The 14,093-nt window shown below is 37.0% G+C and overlaps 1 protein-coding gene across 5 annotated transcripts in view; it reads left to right on the top strand.

The window, feature by feature from the left end:
- Positions 1–1,663: 1,663 nt before the first annotated feature.
- Positions 1,664–14,093, top strand: part of LOC137013987 (dnaJ homolog subfamily C member 13-like) — a 69,360-nt gene continuing 56,930 nt past the window's right edge. For all 5 annotated transcript variants that reach the window (XM_067378065.1, XM_067378063.1, XM_067378062.1 and 2 more), the window contains exons 1-2: positions 1,664–1,822; positions 9,793–9,873. In XM_067378065.1, coding sequence (XP_067234166.1) covers positions 9,806–9,873 — 68 coding nt within the window. In that variant the 5' untranslated portion in view covers positions 1,664–1,822; positions 9,793–9,805. The remainder of the gene's footprint in view (positions 1,823–9,792; positions 9,874–14,093) is intronic.

Below are 14,093 nucleotides of genomic sequence, written 5' to 3'. Positions count from 1 at the left end.
CATTCAACAAATGAAGGACCTGAACCCAGTGAGGATATGATTTGAAGGGCACCATTATGCAAAATTCATTTTTACATGGTGTTTGGGCATAAATGTGTGTCAGCAGTGTGTGTACACAACCACCCTATAATGATAAAAGTCCACCCACTCCTTTTTTTAATCATCATAAAACTTCAACAGTCTCATAGAGCAAGCGGTTTTGATTTTCTAAGCAGTATGATGTCATGCTGCTCAATGCTTAATGTAACAAATACAGAACTCATTCATAAAAAAAATAAAGTTATCTGATGGGCAAGAGATAAAATTGATCACATTTAAAAGCTGTAAAATTGTGGTCATATTATGATTCATTCAGTGTGATGAATGATTGAAAGTGCAGGAAGGCACATGATCCTCATTTTTAACCTGAACCTCATTTTATTTATCATAAAATGCATTTCCCAGTGACTTTCCACTGGAATTTGATTTTTTTTTTTTTTTTTTTTTTTACAAATATATGAAACAATTCAGTAGATTCTCAAGACGTTAAAAAAAATAAAATAATAATAATAATAACTCACTGTTTTCCAAATAACAAAAACAGATCAATAATACACACTTCTATGGGTTTCTCTCAGACCGGGGGACCGGGGCCAACAGGGGCCACAAGGGAGCGCTGCTGCTCCACAGAAACATTCAGGGAAAAGCTGTGCAAACTCAGATTGATTACAACAAAATAAAATAAATTAATTAATTAAAATTAAATTAAGTAATTAGATAAATTAAAATAAATTTGATGTACACAAAGAATCTACATAAATGAAAACAGTTGATTAAAATTAATAAAAATTATTAAAATATATAAAATACATTTTATAAAACTAGTTAATAAAAATAATAAAATAAAAAATATAAATAAGTAAAATATAATCAAAAATGTTGAATTAAAAATGAAAATATTATTAAAATATTTGAAATTTGATTTAAATAAATAATGTGATCAAAATAATTTTATAAAGATTTGTATGTAATAAAATACATTTCACTTAAAACGTAATGTTACATATTTTAAATAATGTTATGTTTTAGATATTCTAAATATTTTACACATGTATATATAATTATTTTCAGTATACCCAGGTGAAAAAATACTATAGTAATTTATAGTAAATACTATAGTGTTTTTGAACCATACTATAGTAAAGTACTTGAATTAATTTGTTGTGGTAATATAACAACTATAGTAATATAAACAAATTACTTTACCCAATACTGTACTACGTTTTCTACAACTATAGGGTATATTACACTACAATTATGCACTACAGTTTTATGTAAAGTATACTATAGTATTTAATACAGTTCATCAGTTAACTATAGTTAATACTACAGTATGCTGATGCATTCATTAATAAAGTGTTGTAAATACTATAATATATACAGTATAATATATACAGTATACTACAATTTACTATAGTATGGTTCAAAAACACTATAGTATTTACTATAGTATTTTTTCCACCTGGGTACAGCAGCCTTTTTACTGTTATGATGGGGTCCATCACACGAGGATGATCATATTATAACAGATTTTAAACCTTAGATCATTACTTCCTGACGAACCCATCAGCTGACACACGCGTGAGAAGCGGCCGTCGTGCGCATGCGCAGTGCCCTGCTGGTGGCAGAAGGAAGATGGCGGCGTCCTGAGTTTCTTATTGAGGGAAGCGCAGTCGGCCAGTTTGGGCTTCAGTTCGGGATCATTGAGCCGCAGCAGTCACGCATAAAGAAGGGCGGGGGGCTGAGGGACAGAACCGAGCCGCTTCTGATATCATATATCCAGGTAAAACCCACCGGCGAGACTCACTTTCCTGCACTGCATTCACAGCGCTCGATAAGGCCAGTGACGCCTGACAGTCAACCTTTACTGTAATATAAGCAAACATTACAGTGAAAATACCACAGTAAAATATCCCAAAACCATAGACACTATAATACGAGAGGATGTAAAACGCTTTCACTATCTGTCTGTCATTTCAGTATTGATGCAAGTAGTATGAATAGGAAACTATGGTATTTTGACAGAAACTGGTTTGTAAGGGTGGTTATGGTTAGAGTGATGTTTTATTTTAATAATATCAGCATAATGTGTCAGTATCTTTATTAGATTATGGCTGACATGAATGTATTCAGAATGCATTGCTCATTTCTGGAGTCTTGCACATTCCCACACAGTGGAAAATTAAACTGCATTGAATCCTCTACAGTTTCATTGTTAATCTGAGAACAGTTTCAGCCATGATGATGTCAGATGAGGCGCGTCTTAATCTGCTAACTACTGTCTGCTTTTAATCTGTTAACTACTGTCTGCTTTTAACCTGTTAACTACTAACTACTCTTAACCCGTTAACTACTGACTACTCTTAACCTGCTAACTACTGTCTACTCTTAACCCATTAACTATGGTTTACTTTTAATCTGTTAACTACTAACTACTCTTAACCCGTTAACTACTGACTACTCTTAACCTGCTAACTACTGTCTACTCTTAACCCATTAACTATGGTTTACTTTTAATCTGTTAACTACAGTCTACTCCTAACCCGTTAACTACTGTCTACTGTTAACTATGGGCTACTCTTAACCCGTTAACCACTGTCTGCTTTTAACGTGCTAACTACTGTCTACTCCTAACCCGTTAAGTACTGTCTACTTTTAATCTGTTAACTACTAACTACTCTTAACCCGTTAACTATTGTCTGCTCTTAACCTGCTAACTACTGTCTACTCTTAACCCATTAACTATGGTTTACTTTTAATCTGTTAACTACTAACTACTCTTAACCCGTTAACTACTGTCTGCTCTTAACCTGTTAACTACTGTCTACTCTTAACCTGCTAACTACTGTCTACTCTTAACCTGTTAACTACTGTCTACTGTTAACCATGGTCTACTCTTAACCTGTTAACTACTGTCTACTCTTAACCCATTAACTATGGTCTACTTTTAATCTGTTAACTACAGTCTACTCCTAACCTGTTAACTACTGTCTACTGTTAACTATGGTCTATTGTTGCCTACTGTCTACTCTTAACCTGTTAACTATGGTCTGCTCTTAACGGGTTAAGAGTAGCCAGTAGTTAACAGGTTAAGACTAGACCATCATTAATAGGTTAAGAGCAGACCATAGTTAACGGGTTAAGAGTAGCTAGTAGTTAACGGGTTAACTATGGTCTACTCTTAACTCACTAATTACTGTCTACCCTTTTGCGCACAGATCTGAACTTGATTAATGAATGCAGACCTGAGTCTGGTGTCTTTTAAAAGAAGACAGATTACTGCAGAAGTGAAAGCAAAAAAAAGTGTAAAAAAGTTATAGGCTTAATACTTCTGCACAATTTCTGTTTCACAACACACACACTCAATATGAGCCGAACACGTGATCATTGAACGATATATGCAATCTGGTAACCTGTTATATTATTGAGCTCGGTTCAGCTGATCACTTTATATCCATCTATTTTAGCTATGTAATATCATAGTGCAGCTTACTTGCAGTTTTATTTTTTGGGGGGATGTATTTGTAAGCATTCGATGTGATGTTTTGTGTACTTTATTTATGTCTGTTTTTCCTACCCAGCAGCTGAAGTAAATAAACTATACTCTTGAACATTCTGCTGCCCCAAAAAACCTCAGCTGGGCTGAATATGTTTACAAGAATGGGTTTATGCATCCAGTTTGTTTTGTGTTATCTTGGTTTTTCCCATCAATTTTCTAATCATCAAAGAAAAGAAAAAAGAAAGAAAAAAAGGAGAGTGTTTTGTCATGTTTGTTGTAATTTGGAAAGTGGAAGGAAATAATGGCAGTTCTGTTGTTTCCCAGGGTTGTGTTTAATCAGTTGGCGTTTGGTTTTCTGAGGTCTGGGTTTTGACATGGACACTGATCACATGACTGATCATGTGACTGTCATCCTCTGAGACCAGAGCCTCTGTACATTTCAAACACACATGGCAGGAAACTGGCTGAAGTCGGGTGGATTACTGCTTTACCAGTTAATAGTTTGACAAATTTCTAAATCATACTGTTGATTTGTTTTATTTCCTTTTTTGCTACATATATTCAACCATCAAAATGATTTTTTTTGTCAGATTTGTTTTGATTTCTTTTCCCATGCTTAACAGTGTTAGTGTGTTTTCTTGGTTTATGAGGACACAAATGTGCAGTGCTTCCCACAGGTTTGAAATATATATGGGTGAAAAACTATTACCCACTGCACAAAAATGATCTGCTATATGTGAAATACAAATAATGTGTGATTTTTAACAGTATTTTTATTTATTGAAATAAATTTTAATTGCATTGCATACTATTACATTTAATTACGTACTAATATTATGTATTATTATGCATTGTAAATTATGCAAGATTACAGCATTTAAATGGTTCTCCTTTTCCTATTTTCTCCTTGCTGTCATATAGTCTCTCTCTGAGTGAATGAGACACAGATTTTAATAGTAATTTATATAATTAATAATATTTGTGTCAAATAATGTTCTTAGTGTTTTCTTCCTGTGTGGGACACTACAATAATTTACTATGAATTAAATGGAAATCAAATTGAACACAATTTATTGTGTAACATAAATACCAATAATGCCCAAAAGAAAAATTAAAAACTTAACGTGTGACTTTTAATTATAAACAAGCCCGAAATGCACCGGGACTCTTATTTTGAAATGTCTACTATTGCAGGCTGATCCTTCAGATTCTTACAACTGTATAAAACATTTTATATATAAAGTACATAAAGTAGACATTGTAATAATTCATCAACTTGAGTTCATTAGCAATCACTGGGCATAAATCTGCGCTTTTCATTGATTGAGAATAACTTTGAAGTAGTCTGAAGTGCTGTTGCGCGAGCTTGTAGAACGCGCAACAGCGCCCCCTTGGGAATGTTAGTGGGAGTTCTGACGCACACATACCAAGCAGGTACGAAACGACTAGTTAATCGATCACGGATGGTTTCATTATCTTGGGCGGATATAAAAGTATAAGATGATAAAAATAATAAAAGCAAAAATGTGTCTCCAAATATACTTGGGCAGCCGTTAATATACCTGGGCGGCCCGCCAAAGTATAGTCTATGTGTGGGAAGCACTGATGTGTATAATGACATGAGTATTGCAATGTAAACAAACATGGTTTATAAGGACACTTCATTAAATCAGATGGCTTAAAAATATTAAACAGTGTTCTGAAATTCAAAAAATGCAGAAAGTTTTCTGTGGTGGGTAGGTTTGTATAGTATAAAAAACATTACGAGTCCTGTAAACCACTTATACTAGTGTGTGTGAGTGTTTGTAGGAATGTCTATTATCTGACAGGCAATATGCCCTCAAGCTCGTTGTGAGCAGTTATGTAATGTTAGTGTAAATGTCATGTAACACAATCATGACTGTCATTGTTTTATTGAAAGTCTGCAGATACAGAGCCACAGATTCATCAGAACATTTATTGCTTTCAGTGTCTGCTGAGCTTTGCATTCATAACCCTTTAAAAACACTTTATATTATGTGGAAAAAGTATGTTTCCACAGTTTGGCAGAAACTCTCCACTGTACAGGACAGACACTGTGGATAGAAATGTGTTTCTGTAATGCTTCTGTGCAGAATGAAGGGCAACTCTTAAAGATTGTGTGTGTTTCTGTGCAGTCTGTAAACTGCTTGTACTGATTCATGCTAAGAGCTGTTGAGATTGATCATGTGACTTCATCCAGGAATTGGTACTGGATTTTTTTTTTTTACGTACTTAAGCTATTAATGCATCACATCCCAGTGCTGTAATTCCATTAGACGTACAGTACACTAGCAGGATTACACATTCTATGAGAGATGTAGGGCAGATTTGGTCACTTTCTGCCACTGATGGCCTAGTAGTATTTTAATCCAGAATATCAGATCGCTGGGTTTATCGTTAATTACATTCATTTTAGTTGGCATGCTAGTTTGGCTTTGGCCGTTTGTCCGGTTGCATAGACAAGAGATTACTGCATCTTCCTCCAGCACTTCCTTTTAATGGGTTACAATTTACTTTCTTGCATTTATAACAAGAAGCTATTTCTCAAAAAGAAATTGATTTACACATTTATGATTTAGTCATTTTGGAAAGATGTTACTGTAGCGTTTGTATCTCTAGATCAGGGTTGAAATGGTGAAAAATGTTATTTTTACAATTTTAAGACAACTGGAGTGCATTTATATGGTGATCCTTCTCCAAACTGTTTTATTGACTAAATGTGCTAATTAAAAACCTTTAGCTCAAAGTTTACCAATGTACAGTGTAAAATCTCAAAATCTGACTACACAGTAGCGTAATAATTTAGGAATAACGGTATGAAGACAATGGAACAAGATAACCCAGGATTACATTAATCCAAGTTTAAATTTGACCCTTGATTAATAGCTTTAAAGGGTTAGTTCACCCAAAAATGAAATTTCTGTCATTAATTACTCACTCTCATAATGTTCCACACCTGTAAGACCTTCATTCATCTTCAGAACACAAATTAAGATATTTTTGATAAAACCGAAGGTTTTTGAACTAGAGATGTTCCGATACCCCTTTTCCATTCCCGATACCGATTCTGATACCTGAGCTCAGGGTTTCGGCCGATACTGAGTACCGATCCGATACCTGGGTGTGTATCTGTGTGTATATATATATATATATATATATATATATATATATATATATATATATATATATATATATATATATATATATATATATATATATATATATACTACTAGCCCTGTATGAATTGATATAATTATTTATGGTGTGCTTCAGACTTATCCCTAATAAAAGAAGAACAAAAACATATAGTGAGCTAGAGTATTTTTATTATCTGACATACATTTGTCAGTTATATAATTTATTTATTTTAAGTGAAAAAGAACTTCAAATGCAGCCACAAATTTAACACTGTAAACTGAAAAAGGTATATTAGTTTTACAATATAACTATAAAAACAGTGCAACAAATACATCTAGGAATATAATTAGCTATATAAGAAAATAATCTCTTTAAAACTTGAAGTCCAGAAACAATTTTGTTAAATAAAAATCTCACGTTTTTGACGACTGACAGCAGCTGGTCATCCAGAACAATAAACCCGACAATTTTCTCGGTTATCTTTGTCTTTTGAAAACTTTTCTCTTTGTTTGAATGAAGCTGGCACACCTCATCCTTCTCCATCTTAAGCGCGCCGCAGGGAGTCAATTCGCGTCTTTGCATTGACTTAACATGTAAATCACTCGCGCTCATTGCTTCATTCGCGTCTGGTGTGAACGCAGCGTTAGCCTTTCTGTAACCATCGAGTTGCGCGGGGTGACATGTCTTCAAATGCTTTATTAAGTTATTTGTGTTAAAGTTGCCAATACTTGTGCCACTCGAAATTGCAGCATTGCATATGAGACATGTCGCCGTTTTACTGGTCTGAAATACTGCCAAACAGCAGACATACTGCTAGCGCGTTTTCACTTCTCCGCTGCTCTAAACAGTGGTTGCTTGTGGCAACACAGCACAACTTCCTGTGTTTGCATTCTGAGCCGCGAAGAAGAATTGATTTCCGATTTGGTGCGTTAAGCAAAGATAGCGGGTAGTTTACGTGAGTTTAAATACTCGCCGATAACGATGCCAGAAATTTTTGTGGTATCGGTGGTATTTCCGATACTAGTATCGGAATCGGAACAACCCTATTTTGAACCACACATAGGCAGTAATGTCATTGCACTTTTCAAGGCCCAGGAAGGTAAAGACATCATTAAAACAGTCATGTGACTGCAGTGATTCAACCTTAATGTTATGAAGCAACGAGAATACTTTTTGTGCACAAAAACGAAACAAAAATAATGACTTTCTTAAAAAAAAAAAATTTTAATCGATTCTCATTTTTACAAACCAATATAATTTCTTAAATCCTAAGAATCAATTAGTCTAGTCTGTCTACAGTTGATGAATGAGCCGAACATGAGCGCACCTCCAATAAATCCAATAAATCGCAATAATCTGTCACTTTTGATATGAAGCAAAGTCTCAGATTTCAAATGACGTCCATCTTATTATGAGATTCAAAAAATAAATACCGTTTTGGCGCTGTTTAATGTGGCGTGACAGATCGCTTTAGCGCCTCAGTTAAAGAGAAGCATGTGATCATGCTCTCCTCCGCTTTAATACCAGATAGTTACAGCGAAATAAACATGAACATCTGAAGGTATGTTAAAAGATACAGTACAACTTACTGAAATCCGTATCATGTCTCGTGTAATCGCTCAATCAGTGTTTCAACCTTGGAAAGACTCAATAAAACAGCTTCAATGTCACGTGACGTCAAATTTACCTCAGAAAAACATATTCAGATAATTGAGTGTAATTTAAGTGTTTGTATATAAATTTATAAATATATAGTAGTACCAACTGACTCCCATGTGTAGTTCACAGCATTAGTTCCCTCTAGAAAAGTTGCCGTGTACTGTAACTGAAATACTACATCCAAAATAATCTAATCGAATTGAAATCATAATCGAATCAAAAGCATGTGAATAGTAATCGAATTGTGAAAATTGTCAATACCCAGCCCTAGTCAACAGCATAGGTGAATGATGGGAAAGAGAAGATATTGTTAAATAAATTTTGTTATTTTAGTTTCGTTTTTGCACCCAAAAAGTATTCTCGTCGCTTCATAACATTAAGGTTGAACCACTGTAGTCACATGGACTATTTTAACGATGTCTTTACCACCTTTCTGGGCCCTGAAAGTGGTGATAACGTTACTATCGGAGGCCAGAAAGCTCTCACATTTAAGTGAAAAGCCCCAGTTAGTTTTCACTGGGAGATGTGGTTAACATGCTCTGTGATGAATGATTAGCTCGCATATACTGTAAGGCAGTACACTTCTGAGCTCCTGTAATGGCCTTTTAGTGCTGGATTGTGGAGGGGAAGGAAGGAAGGATGCAGTCAGCTGTGTTGCAGAATGCTGACAGAGACATTCATGCCCTCCTGTTCAACACGGTTCACAGATCAACACCTCTTTACGCCCTCCTCTCCTTTTCCTACTTTCCCTGTCTTGTTTGTTTGCACTGTGGCTCTCTAGGTAAATCTGACCCTTGCTTTTCTGTCTTCCTCCTCTCTCTTCTACCGAAGTTTGCATGTACTTTTTTCTCTAAATACAATATAAATGTTCTCTGTGTTATATTTAATTCCAGAGTGAAACTCATGACCTACTTTTATGGATGACTCAAAGTAATTTCCATCATCGAAACTCGTAAAAAGTTCATTTTGCGTTTGTATTTTTCATTTTAATTTGTGTCAGAATTACCCATAATGCCTCAGTCATGGCTTCAGTCTGTGAAACTCTGGCCTGGCTCAGAAGCAAACACTAGTTTGGCTGTGAGGTGTGGAATCTGTGTGTCCCGTGTGAAGTGTGCTGGTCGATATTTTAGGGTTTGGAACGACCTGAGGGTGAATAGATGTTGATGATGCCAGAATTTCCATTTTTGGGTGAACTATCCCTTTAACTAATTACTGGCTTCAAAACTGATTTGTTGAGTGCCTCTAGTAATGTCTAGCAGAAGTCTACAATTTGATAGTCATACTAATAGAAACTGCTAAATGTGTTTCCAGATTTGCCCATGGCAGCTTATTTACGTGATCATATACCATGCTTTTGTCGTCTCTAAGCAGGAAGTAAATCAGATAGATGTTGTGTTTGAGTTACAGACGGTGACCCTCTTCTTCTCTTTTCACAGGCCCTGCCTGAAGATGAACGTCCTCAAAGACAACAAAGACTTGGCCTGTTTCTACACAACCAAACACTCCTGGAGGGGGAAGTAAGTGCCTCTTTCTGCTCTCCGTTACTGTGAAGCAATTCATTCAGAGCAGACCTGCTTATTGGGTTTCATGACCTTGTTTTCAGATCTCAGGCTTCAGTGAGATTTACAACTGGGAAGATCACACATTGATTTTAGTTTTTTTTTTTTTTCTTTTCCTGAATTTTTGATCTGTTTGCTTCTTTTGAATCCTACACTCTTAAAACAATGCTGGGTTAAAAACAACCCAAGTTGGGTTGAAAATGGACAAACCCAGCAGTTGGGTTAAATGTTTGTCCAACCAAATATTAGAAGTAAAAATTAAACATTTAGAAGTAATTCAAGTGTAATGGACCAGTCTCTGTTGTCCTGTTTCCACCGTAACGGCGCTGGATCTCGTGCTGGAGATGACTGTCGTTCAGCGGGGGAACTGATAACTTTAGACCGTCGCCCTGTGTTTCACTCGTAGCCAAAAAAATGCTGTGACTGACTCCATAACCTGTCCATAAATAATCAGTGTACAATTCTGAGAACATATTTTAACATCCTAAGCATTTATATTCTGTATATTTTTGAATAAAATCCTAAAATTTTATGCAAGGCATCAGATGTTTCCATGACGCGAAAAGACACGACACTAATTCATGTGACTCACACTCACATCGCACCCGTCTGTTGCTTTGCATAAATTACATGATATACAGAACAATAACAAACTTTTAGATAATAATAAAACCTACACAAACCTGTATTTTACCGAAGACATGCACCAATTTGACGGAGCTGCACTGCTCTCTCCTGAAGAGGGCGCAAAAAGCCTGCTATAAATAACTCAACCCCTGGGTTATTATGTCTGACCCGGTATCTGAGTAACGCAAAAACTACCCAAACACTGGGTTGTTACATCTGATCAGGATCTGGGTAGCACAAAAACTACCCAAACACTGGGTTGTTATGTCTGACCCAGGATCTGGGTAACACCAAAACTACCCAAACAATGGGTTGTTACATCTGATCAGGATCTGGGTAGCACAAAAACTACCCAAACACTGGGTTGTTACATCTGATCAGGATCTGGGTAGCACAAAAACTACCCAAACACTGGGTTGTTATGTCTGACCCAGGATCTGGGTAACACCAAAACTACCCAAACACTGGGTTGTTATGTCTGACCCAGGATCTGGGTAACACCAAAACTACCCAAACAATGGGTTGTTACATCTGATCAGGATCTGGGTAGCACAAATCTACCCAAACACTGGGTTGTTACATCTGATCAGGATCTGGGTAGCACAAAAACTACCCAAACACTGGGTTGTTATGTCTGACCCAGGATCTGGGTAACACCAAAACTACCCAAACAATGGGTTGTTATGTCTGACCCAGGATCTGAGTAACACAAAAACTACCCAAACACTGGGTTGTTACGTCTGTCCCAGGATCTGGGTAACACAAAAATTACCCAAACATTGGGTTGTTACGTCTGACCCAGGATCTGAGTAACGCAAAAACTACCCAAACACTGGGTTGTTACATCTGATTAGGATCTGGGTAACACAAAAACTACCCAAACACTGGGTTGTTACATCTGATCAGGATCTGGGTAACACCAAAACTACCCAAACACTGGGTTGATACGTCTGACCCAGGATCTGGGTAACACAAAAACTACCCAAACACTGGGTTGTTACATCTGATCAGGATCTGGGTAACACCAAAACTACCCAAACACTGGGTTGTTATGTCTGACCCAGGATCTGGGTAACACCAAAACTACCCAAACAATGGGTTGTTACATCTGATCAGGATCTGGGTAGCACAAATCTACCCAAACACTGGGTTGTTACATCTGATCAGGATCTGGGTAGCACAAAAACTACCCAAACACTGGGTTGTTATGTCTGACCCAGGATCTGGGTAACACCAAAACTACCCAAACAATGGGTTGTTATGTCTGACCCAGGATCTGAGTAACACAAAAACTACCCAAACACTGGGTTGTTACGTCTGTCCCAGGATCTGGGTAACACAAAAATTACCCAAACATTGGGTTGTTACGTCTGACCCAGGATCTGAGTAACGCAAAAACTACCCAAACACTGGGTTGTTACATCTGATTAGGATCTGGGTAACACAAAAACTACCCAAACACTGGGTTGTTACATCTGATCAGGATCTGGGTAACACCAAAACTACCCAAACACTGGGTTGTTACGTCTGTCCCAGGATCTGGGAAACACAAAAATTACCCAAACAATGGGTTGTTACATCTGATCAGGATCTGGGTAGCACAAAAACTACCCAAACACTGGGTTGTTATGTCTGACCCAGGATCTGAGTAACACAAAAACTACCCAAACACTGGGTTGTTACGTCTGTCCCAGGATCTGGGTAACACAAAAATTACCCAAACATTGGGTTGTTACGTCTGACCCAGGATCTGAGTAACGCAAAAACTACCCAAACACTGGGTTGTTACATCTGATTAGGATCTGGGTAACACAAAAACTACCCAAACACTGGGTTGTTACATCTGATCAGGATCTGGGTAACACCAAAACTACCCAAACACTGGGTTGATACGTCTGACCCAGGATCTGGGTAACACAAAAACTACCCAAACAGTGGGTTGTTACATCTGATCAGGATCTGGGTAACACCAAAACTACCCAAACACTGGGTTGTTATGTCTGACCCAGGATCTGAGTAACACAAAAACTACCCAAACACTGGGTTGATACGTCTGACCCAGGATCTGGGTAACACAAAAACTACCCAAACAGTGGGTTGTTACATCTGATCAGGATCTGGGTAACACCAAAACTACCCAAACACTGGGTTGTTATGTCTGACCCAGGATCTGAGTAACACAAAAACTACCCAAACACTGGGTTGTTACGTCTGTCCCAGGATCTGGGTAACACAAAAATTACCCAAACATTGGGTTGTTACGTCTGACCCAGGATCTGAGTAATGCAAAAACTACCCAAACACTGGGTTGTTACATCTGATTAGGATCTGGGTAACACAAAAACTACCCAAACACTGGAAAAATAACCCAAAAATATGACCCAAAAGACTTAGGACTTGGGTAGAAAAAATAACCTGAGTATGGGTTAAATAAAACTGCCCAGCATATTGGGCAAACATTTAACCCAACCTGATTTCAAACTTGTTCCCTCCGAATGCAGATAGTCTAATTCTCAAGGGGCGTTTACACTGACAGTGATTTGTAGTGACAAAGGAAACTGAATTTATTAATTTTCTATGAGATTTGGCATTTTTAGGTGATATTAACAGTAAAGACTGGCGATTAGATTTACCTGCCATTCAGCTGGATAGATGACATCCAGCAGCGTGGACCAGACTTTATGCCAAAAGTCAAAACTCCAGCTATATGAAAGTGTTGCATACGCAGTTCTCAGTCTAGATCTTTCCCTCTCTGGCTCAGTGGATCTCCTCTATAGCTGTTTTTTCTCGGCTCAAGTCCAGTTGTGTTCAGTATGAATGAATGAATTATTGTAAGGCAGAAATAATGGCACTGTGTGGTTGAAAAGGCTGTTTGTGAAGCTGGTTCATACCCAAACATGACAACGGCTCTCGCTGGATCAGAACTCAGATCTGAATGTTCGCTGTGATCATACTTGTCAAAGGTTTATCATTGTCATTTAGGAATAAGATCACCTGTGTGATTGAATCGACATGGAGATTGCAATCTTTTAATGGTTAATCGTGCAGTTCTAGTTGTCAGAGATATAGTAGTAGATAATGTTAAGGGAAAGTGATCATTCTGTTATCATTTACTCTCCTTCATGTCTTTTCAAACCTGTAGGACTTTCTTCTACAAAATTTTCTTCTAAAAGATATTTTAAAAGCAGTTTCTTTAAAACCCTGGGACTTTTCCTACCTTGACAAGACAGCAACCCTGATTTAATAATTTTGAGCATGTGAGACAAGATTTCATTGGTTTGGGGAAGATGGGTGGGTATCAGTTTCCTAATAAAAGAAAAGTAGCTGTTGAGACAAAAATAGAGACTAGAATCGAAAGTAAAACGAGCTCTGACACGTCCACCAAATCTGCTTCCCCTGTAGACATGTAGTACTATGTTTTCCTTGTTATGGTTTGTGATCCCACTCTCTTAGACTCTGTTACATTCCTGTAATGCAGTAAGCTATGAGTGTTATTGATGCATCTCAACTTATACGTATGCTGTTATTACTCTATATTAGTACATAAGACG

The sequence above is a fragment of the Chanodichthys erythropterus genome, chromosome 23 (assembly GCF_024489055.1).
Source record: "Chanodichthys erythropterus isolate Z2021 chromosome 23, ASM2448905v1, whole genome shotgun sequence".
NCBI lineage: Eukaryota > Metazoa > Chordata > Actinopteri > Cypriniformes > Xenocyprididae > Chanodichthys > Chanodichthys erythropterus.
Note: the sequence above shows the minus strand (reverse complement) of the source record. Positions and strands in the feature narration are given on the sequence as shown.